General features: G+C 37.8%; 1 protein-coding gene across 1 annotated transcript in view; it reads left to right on the top strand.

The window, feature by feature from the left end:
* LOC118743900 (solute carrier organic anion transporter family member 74D-like) overlaps window positions 1–5,294 on the top strand; it is a 5,804-nt gene extending 510 nt beyond the window's left edge. The window contains exons 2-9 of the mRNA XM_036476662.1: window positions 767–978; window positions 1,055–1,387; window positions 1,649–2,126; window positions 2,188–2,394; window positions 2,458–2,605; window positions 4,343–4,561; window positions 4,645–4,964; window positions 5,045–5,294. Of these exons, the coding sequence (XP_036332555.1) occupies window positions 767–978; window positions 1,055–1,387; window positions 1,649–2,126; window positions 2,188–2,394; window positions 2,458–2,605; window positions 4,343–4,561; window positions 4,645–4,964; window positions 5,045–5,213 (2,086 nt within the window). The 3' untranslated portion in view covers window positions 5,214–5,294. The remainder of the gene's footprint in view (window positions 1–766; window positions 979–1,054; window positions 1,388–1,648; window positions 2,127–2,187; window positions 2,395–2,457; window positions 2,606–4,342; window positions 4,562–4,644; window positions 4,965–5,044) is intronic.
* Window positions 5,295–9,706: the final 4,412 nt, after the last annotated feature.

Raw genomic sequence — 9,706 nt, 5'->3', positions numbered from 1 at the left:
AAAAAAAAAAAAATTTACCGAACCTATAAGTCGCTTTTTACATTTTTCGGTGACTGGAATAATCAAAATACGTCCCTAGTAAAAGTTTAATGATCTCTAGTCATCTTTAATTAATGGCATTAAGGTGGATCGTTGACCCGATAAGAGGGTAAGCACTGGAACGGGGTACTTGGAGGCACTGAACTATAAAACAATAAAAAACATCGATGTATCATACTTTAAGATTCGAATGTAAATGTCGAAGATATGACGAAATACAAAAGGGCGACTCCTACGTTCGGCCAAAGAAAATTTTTTTGTAACTGTCTCGAGAGAAAAACAGCGATTTATCGTACTTTGAGAATCAAATCTTAATGCCGAAGATACATATAAAGAAAAATTTAAAAACGCAAAAAAAAACTTTTTTTTTCAAAATCGTTTTGCAATAATACTATACACTAGGGATAGGGTTGTCCTTAAAATATCTAGATCTAAGTTTTGTATGGGACACCCTTTTAGTTTTTCTAAGTACAAAAGAAGTCAAAACCGACTTCAATTTACATATACAAATTTAAGAGTATCGGATCTAAACCAAATTAGTATAGGACCACCTCTGAGGTTCTACCTTTCGTACAAAATCTGATAAATTTGGCATACTATTGAAACATATTCATAAACTAGCTGAGTTAAAGCTAGTCAATGACCTTAAAGCTAGTTTCATGACCACCCTGCTCAGGGTTGTACGCCAAACTTTTTTCTGCTACGATGTATCCTTTCAAATATTAAGGCTGGCCAATCAATCCACCTATGTGCTGCTCTATGGCTTAGTGGGCTGTGTATTTTCCATGACCTATGCCTACTTTAATGGCACGCTGACTAAGATACCATCGAAAAATACTGGCATAATAGCGATTGGCAATAATATTAGTCAAATGGTTGTTTCGGCGGTACTCAGCTATTATGCGGGTAAAGGACACCGGCCGCGTTGGATTGCATTTGGTTAGTAAAGGCTAAAAAATGTGTTAATCAGAGGAAACCAAAGATTTCATATTTTTTTCTATACTTCCCCACACAGGCATAATGACAATAGTCGCCTTCTGCTGGCTAACCGCTGCACCACATTTCCTCTATGGCCCCGGCTTAGATGCGCTCGCGCTGACCACGGAATTCGGTGGCATTGCCGACGAGAACGCAACATTGGAAGTTTTGGAACAGCAGCGCGCAAAAGCATTGTGTCGCGATCGCAGCAATGAGACCGCTTGTGCGCTAGAGGAGGGCAATTTAGCACCACAAGCTGTGCTCTTCCTTGCCGAGGTCATCTCTGGTATAGGTGGTGCACTTTATTACACGCTCGGCATATCTTATATGGATGATAATACAAAGAAGTCCAAAACGCCAGCTTTATTAAGTGAGTAGGCAAAAAAAGACTTTGTTGTGTATTTTTCTTTTTGTTTTTTGTTATCTCATTTGTGCCAATTATGCAGCGAATGATAACTTGGCGGCAATTGTAGTATTTGTTATGAGCTTTGGATCATAAATGAAGATTACTTACATGTAGATTTATGGTTGTAATACTGTGAAAACATTGCCACGTCAATTGAGATCACCTCTGGCTTTGCCGTCTAATGAATAATATTTACTTTTCTCTCGTTTTTCCCTCACCTTTTAGGTTTATCCTATTTCTTCCACATGCTGGGTCCCGCTATCGGTTACGCCTTGGCCTCATTTTGTCTGCGTCTCTATATCGCACCACAATTGCGTCCTGTCATCAATAATGATGATCCACGTTGGTTGGGCGCCTGGTGGATGGGTTGGCTGTTGCTGGGCTCTGTACTCTTCGTATGTGGCATACTCTTTGCTATGTTGCCAAAAGAATTGCCACGTGCGAAAGCGCGTCGGCTTGCAGAGGAGCGTAAGCGCGAAGAATCCAACGCGCTGAAAGCTGAAGCGTCTGTTGAGCTCGAGTCCGAGTTAGAGAAGGCATCATTTAGCGATATGTTGACCACTTTCAAGCGACTCCTCAAAAATAAAACGCTCATGTGTAATCATATCTCTTCAATATTCTATTATTTTGGTTACACGCCATACTGGATATTTACGCCCAAATACATTGAGATACAATATCGGCAATCGGCGGCAACTTCTAGGTGAGAGTAAGAGTGTTTCATATAACGCATCAAAAGAACACATTTGATACATTTTCTTCAGCATGGTCACCGGAACTGTTGCATTGGCCTTCTCCGCTATTGGCGTCTTACTATCTGGCTTTGTTTTATCCAAGTATAAGCCAAGCGCCCGTTATATGGCCGCGTGGAATGTACTTGTTGGACTGCTTACCGTTGCCGGTTGCATTGCATATGCATTTATCGGCTGTCCAGGAAATGAGCACTCAATGATTGTCAATATACCAGAGAGGTGAGGTTCTTTAAACAGACGTAAGGGTTTATTATACACTTAGAGCTCAATATTTCGTTTCAGTGGCTCAAATAGCGTTGCCACTTGCAACTCCGCTTGTTATTGCGATTATGTGCCATTCTCACCGGTTTGTGGTGAAGACAATATGACCTATATATCAGCATGTCATGCAGGTTGCCGCGAAGAAGTACTAGAAGCTAATGGCAAGAAGGTAAGATTTTCTAGAAGAATAGTTTGAATTGGTAAGGTCTTACAATTCTAGATTAAGGTTTTCATTCACATAAGGCAACAGATTATTAATGACTCAATGCCTTCCTTTTATTTGCCTCTAATGCGAAGGAAAGTTGTAAATTATGTTTTCCTTCTCAATATACTTATTCTCCCTTATTACATGTCTCAGATATATCATTATTATATTATAACAGCAAAGAAAACAGTTTGTCTATACGTTCCGAACCGAAATAAGCCACGCCTGTGCTGGTCAGCCGTTGCAAATCGTCTCGTATGAAAAAAGCACACGTCTAGTCTCGTAGCGCTCGCTCTGCCCACGGCTCGACGAACGAAGAACACGAAGTTTATTAAGGCTTTCAAGCCAAACGTTGGACTTCTCACCGGAAGGCTTACAGGAGACTGGACCACTGGCCACATAGACGGCAGATAACTCTCCTATCCCAGTTGTGCAGACAATATATGAGGTCTTACTATTCCCGCACCTTACATGCAATTCGAGCCCTGCTATGCAACAACTTGGCTCCTGTAAAGCGAACAGCACCACCACAACACTTAACGCCATAACCGGTCATGCAAATAACTGGGGTCCTAACCGAAACGTCCATCCTTCGGCTACTAAAGGACGTTGAGATATCCTCACTTACATTGGAACTAAAATGGTGGCCAGCGAATTATCTTAGGTATCAGTCAGTACTCGTTCAACATTTAACTTCTACATCACGCAGCTTTCTTAGCCACCGGATACACTTTCACTGATATCTTGCTCTGCCGGCTTTTAAATATTAGCTTTCCCTTCGCCCTTTATCGATTTTTCACTGCACGGAGTCCTACAAAATCAGCAGCGACCTTTTTACCTCATATAGAACATAATATTGTGCTGCTGTAGGAAACACCAGAATTTCTGCGAACTTACAGACCAACATCGCACAATCAATGAACCCAATGTTGTAGAGAAAACCAATAAACGATATTCATTGAGAGGCATTTACCATCTTTACCATTTTTACTAACTACTACCTTTTCAGACCCGATCCCGACATGCCATCCCCAATATATTGCCACCTCTTCACTTGCTCCCTTAAACCCACTCAGCTAGCACCCTCTTTTTCTTTAGCCTCCCCCGGTCAAAACATGATGACCTTCGTCGTTAGTTGAGCCTGTCGACAACGATTGAAAGGTCTCCCTTAGCTTCTTCTTCTTATTTGATGATAGAACCGTTTGTCCCCGGTCAAAACATGATGACCTTCGTCGTTAGTTGAGCCTGTCGACAACGATTGAAAGGTCTCCCTTAGCTTCTTCTTCTTATTTGATAATAGAACCGTTTGTCGCTTTGGGTCGAGAATAAAAGCTTCTGCAATTGCCTCTCTCCTGTGCGAATTTACGCCAGTTGCTCATCCCGAGTGCAGACAGCTCCTTCTGCACTTGGTCCTTCCGGTATATTCTTCGGCCCCTTGCTATCGGCAAGGATCTTTTCACCGGCGCGTCATCATCCACGTCGTTCACGCGAGCAGGGCTATCAGACTAACAGCAAATGTTACTGTAGAGAAAATAAGTAAAATAATACCGGGTTTATATGGATTTTCTTCATTTGAAAATAGGGAACCGAAAACGAAAAACTAGAAACCCGATTTTCGAAAAGAGGTGCAAAATCTAACACCCTAATGCACACATATAAACATTCACATTTACATAATTAAAATGACGATTATTTTTACAGATTTACATTAAATGCAGCTGCATTGCCAGAAACCATACTCCGATTCGTGAGAAGCGTTCACTACCAGAATTGTTCAACATAACAGAGACTACTTTACTAGGGTCGCGTGAATCAACTATGAACAGAACTATGAGACCTATAGATGTAACAACGGCAGCAACATCAAGCAGCACATTTACAACACCTTTCATGACAACAACAACAAGCAGAAAATCGGCTGTTAGTATTATATACATATCTATCAATATTTCAACATTTCGTAAAGCCACTAAAAATTTTTTTCCTTTCTTTCTACCAAAAAGTCAACAATGGGCGGTCGTGCCACGCCTGGCGCATGTCCCGTTAATTGCTTCACGCAATTCGTGATTTTTTTGGCGGTCATGTGTGGTTTGAAATTCATCGGTGCCACAGGGCGTGCTTCAAATTTCTTAGTCACTGTGCGCTGCGTACCGGAGCGGGATAAAACCGCCGCTATGGGTTTGGGTATGATGATGGCCTGTATGCTAACCTTCATACCGAGTCCGATTATCTTCGGCTGGCTATTGGATCGTTTGTGCTTGGTGTGGGGCAAGACATGCACCAACAAGGGTAACTGTTGGCTCTACGATCCACTTGCATTAAGGTGGGTGTCCTGTCCTTAAGTTTGTAGTTATGTACATACTTTATTTTACCTTTTATTATTATATTTAAATGTTATTTTAGGTATATCCTGAATTTAACCGCTGCAGCTTTCATATTCATTGGCACCGTTTTTGATGGCGGTGTTTGGTATTTGGTGAAGAACCTTAAAATTTTCGATGAGGAAGTGAAGGAAAACGAGAAAGAAGCGGCGAGAGAGGAGAAGGTGGTGCCTTTTGCAGAGAAGGCATGAAACGAATGTTATAGATTACCAAAGTTATGCATATTTTTTCTTAAGTTTTTATATTTATAAATGTAAGTAAAGATTTTACGTTAAAAGGCTTGGAACCAATTCAAATTCAAAATAAAGTCAACACTGAGCTTAGTTGCAGCTTTCGTTGCTCTTCTGTGCCAACTGACGTCCCTTGGAAATGGCAAGTCCTTCGCTCTGGTATTTCCATCCCAGAGAAGACCTTCCTCTACCTCTGTTACCAGCATCGCGACCCGCGCTTAATACTTTCAGAGCTGGAGCGTTAAATCGCTGTAAGGCTCATACTGCTCATAGTTACATCGCCTTCGGTAGTCGTCCGGTCGTTGAACACCCAGTCGAATCACATAAAATTAAAAACGTGAGTCCCATTTCCTGTGCAAGTATTGCTTCATAAAGTTTTTCAATTTAGAGCAACACATCTGTTGGCCTACTTCCACGTGTTTTATTAAGGGTGCCAACTATTGGTGTGATAAGATAGGGTCTATCACGACTTGGTCCTTCGAAAGGAGAAGACTTTGCCAAGTCGTTAAAATGTAGGAACTGGCGAATTATTTGGAAGCGATTTCTGGTCAATACTATTCCTTGGGAGATTTAAAGAGGACATGAATACGAATAAAATGGAATTCCCATCTGAAATGAATGAATAAGTAAATACCACCAGACCGGTTTTGGTGGGATTTTTCATATTTTTAACAAAAATAAAGTAACCATATGTAATTTAGGCAAAAAATTTAAATATTTCCAAATTACAGAAAACACTAGATATACTGGACTTGTGGCTTTAGTACATATGTATATTTGCAACAAATATTTATATTTCACTTAACTTCTAAGAGAAAACTAAACTATTCACTATTCGAATAATTACTGTAATGTTCGCCATCTAACAGTTTGAAAGTAGCTGTAGCGCTGTTGCATTTGATTGATTTTCCGGTTTGTGGCTCTGCTACAATAACTCTGCACTTAGCTAAGAACAGTTATCAACACATACAGCCTAAACCGAGGCAACGGTTCTTTTGGCGAAAGAAATGCGTATACACATGTATTTGTGCTCAAGTAAATATATCCCAGCAGCAAACGATAACCCATAGAATATATGTTAGTATTAGATAAGTGCTTTAACAGATTTAGTAGCTCCAAAAAAAAATTTTAAACTGATGTAAAACATGCATGTATTAGAAAAAACCAATAGATTAATCTTGCCAAAAACCGCCGCATAGTATGGAAATTGAACTTTTTTCGTGACAAATTCTAATATCTCGAAATCGAGAACAGCTAGCCAAAAAATTCAATAGCGTTTTATAGCATTTGAGGTGTTGAAATGTTCACCAAAATTAAATTATTATTTTTTGTTTTTTTTTATAAAAATTTTGGGTATGCAATTTTATAGATCATTAAATTTTAAAATAATAAAGTGGTTGCAAGTGGCTAAGAGTTCGCGTTGATTTTTAATAATACAAGAAACGCTTTTATTTCCCATTTAGCATGCAGATGTGCTCAAAATGTTAGCGAAAAAAAATATTAAAAATCAACGCGACTTCTTTGCCACTTGCAAATTGCACTTCATTATACTAAAATTAATGATCTATAAAACTGCATACTCAACATTTTTCTGGAAACCCATTTTTTTTTTTTGAATTTTGGTGAAAACTTTTTTTTTTTAACATTTCAAGTTTTTCTGGGGAAGACCTACAATTGTTTGAAACCAACAATTGTGAAAAATATTGGCTCCAGTGAATTGTGGACACTAAATGCCAGTTTAGAATCACTGTGCATCACCTTGCCCGTGGAGAAGGCTTTCTTTACATTATCTATTGAGGCGTGCAGAGTAAAAAATCTCTCTGACCATCGTTTTATGTAGGACCATGTCAACCTAAATTAGTTCTTTCAATACTAAAATTATTACTTTTAATTACCATAGTAAAAAAAAAATTAGTAAACGATGTTTTTTGTAGTGATCTTAAAGACTTGCTTCAAATATACCATAACAAATCCGAAAAACTTTATTCATAACTTTTTTCGATTATGTCTCACAAAAGAGGAAGTCATGAAAATTAGTATTTTTTCGTATGGCTACGTACACGTAATAATGTACTGAATTTTTTTTAGATCCGATATGTTATTTTTATGAATTTTGTTGCACTTTGACTGAATTATTAACACTTGATTAAACATTTTAATTTTGGTAATAAGCTATAAAAAGAATTTCCAAATATGTATAACAAATAAATGCCAGAATTGAATGTGCAGTACACATTTATTTACATATGTATGCAAATGTGTTGCCAATTCAAATTTAAAAATAACATAGCATGTACAGACGACAGTGTTACCGTTGTGTGACCAAAAGGGGTAATTTGACCCTTTTAAGCGCCAATACCCTTTGACCCGACTTTTTGAAAATTTAGATTTTTTTGACCCCTTTCCAAAATTATGTGCGACTTTTGCCCCTTTTCAGAGATTGTTTTTAGGAAATGTTAACAGAACCATGCTATTAAAAAGTATTTCCTCCTGTAAGTACGAAAAAATGCATCACCTTAAACTTTTAAAGGAAATGCAACTCTTCTCCTGGCAGCAACTAGATTTATGGATATGTTCGCAACCCTGTTTTGTGCAAAGCTCGTCCCTCTATTTTCTTTTTAAAATCAACAGATTTATTCTTTTATTATTATTTATTTATTAGCAAAGAAACGAAAAAGTAATATGGTGACCCTTTTTTCGTCAATGACCCCTTTTTTGCGACTTTCCGAAAATTCTTAACGGCAACACTGTGTACAGAAAACGGAGGCATCCATCTCTAAATTGGCACATTAAGCGCTAAGGAGCTGTCAAATATCCTCATGCTCATACAACTTGTATGAAGCATCCCACGTTTTGAAGTTGGATGCAGAGGACGGAAAGAAAGAGGAAGGAGAAAAAAGTGAAGGAGGAAACGAGAATGAAAACGGAAGAATGTCAAAAGTTACGCCGCGTTGCTTTGGTTATAGGGCGCGCTGGCACACGTTGGCATTGGAAAACGCAAAGCTTAGCGCTCCAATTTAGGAACGACAGTAAGGGTCTGATTATGCATACTTCGCATAACTTCGCACAACCATTTGTACCTGAGCACTAAATGTGTAACTTAGGAAAATGTGAAGCAAAATCTAAACTCAACAGATCGCTAAGCTTTTAAAAGTTCTGCTAATTTCTGGGTAATGGAATACATACAAAATACATAAAAAGTACATACGAAATAACAGTTTGAAGTTTATGCGAAGTTGTGCGAAGTTATGCGAAGTATGCATAATCAGACCATAAGTCTTCAACGACAGCTTTCTATATAGAATCTAGTCCAAGTACTTGACTCTACTGGAAATAGCCCGGCGGCGAACGCCTTCAGTTGAGGGAAGAGTTACATGTGCTATATTATACTTCCTAAAGAATAGGAGTAGTTCCTCTTAAATATTAGGATTTACCGTTTACAAATCACTTTTGTCGGAAAATTATTTTAAATTTATTGACTTCAGCGTCTCAAAGAAATCACCGGGATCCAATAAATTTTGCAAAACTACATCCGTCATATTGGATTTCAAAAAACGCCACTCAACCTTTAAAAGTAAGCATCTTTACGGAATTTTCAAGACAGTAACCGATTTTCTTTTACCTGAATAATTTTTGGAGGCCCCCCCCCTCCCCCTCAGTTGACCATTAGTGCCTCATATTTCGTTATTTTAATCAGCATAATTCTTTGTGCAAAACGGTATATTTTTAACCCGTTAGGCAATTATTTGGGGTCAATACAACCGACGAATATACATTAATAGATGTATGTATTATAAATAAATCACAAAACCTTAAAAATCTCTGCATTGGGTGTAAAATCATTTCAACTTCAGCAACTTTAAATGAACAAAAATATAAATCTGTTTGTATTGGCAAATATTTTCTAATGGCGGGTATATCAAACATTTCTATATTTATTAGGTTAAACTATTTAAACACGCTACACCTACCAAAAGCGATAAGATATGTATATGTATGTATGTACATACATAAATGCTGAAGCATTTTACAAGCTCAAATCAACGCCAAATAAAATAGCTATCAAATTAAAATGCCACTAATCAGATTCGTTTTTTTTTTGGCAAACATGCAACTTCAATAAAAACGCGGGCAATAAAAATTTTAAATTTTATATCAATGATATTGATACGTTTAAATACAAATGTATGTATATGCAAGTATATTGCTTCTCTCTTTGCGGAAGTTTGAGGATGGTCTAAATTACCAAATAAGTATAGTTAAATCATATTGTACGTATGGTCTAAAACGCGGACTGTTACATTACATTTTGGCTCACACTGAAAGCATAGGTATGTGGCATTATTTAGTATATACATACAAAAAATATATTGTATGTAACTCCTGTTGTTTAGGAGTTATGAACGCTTCAACGGCGAGCTATTGCATTACATTTTTTGGATGTACTTTTTAAA

Source organism: Rhagoletis pomonella, unplaced genomic scaffold (genome assembly GCF_013731165.1).
Source record: "Rhagoletis pomonella isolate Grant_MI unplaced genomic scaffold, Rhpom_1.0 Rhpom_scaffold_00007, whole genome shotgun sequence".
NCBI lineage: Eukaryota > Metazoa > Arthropoda > Insecta > Diptera > Tephritidae > Rhagoletis > Rhagoletis pomonella.
The sequence above is the reverse complement of the archived record's forward strand: the minus strand, read 5'-3'. Positions and strand labels throughout refer to the sequence as shown.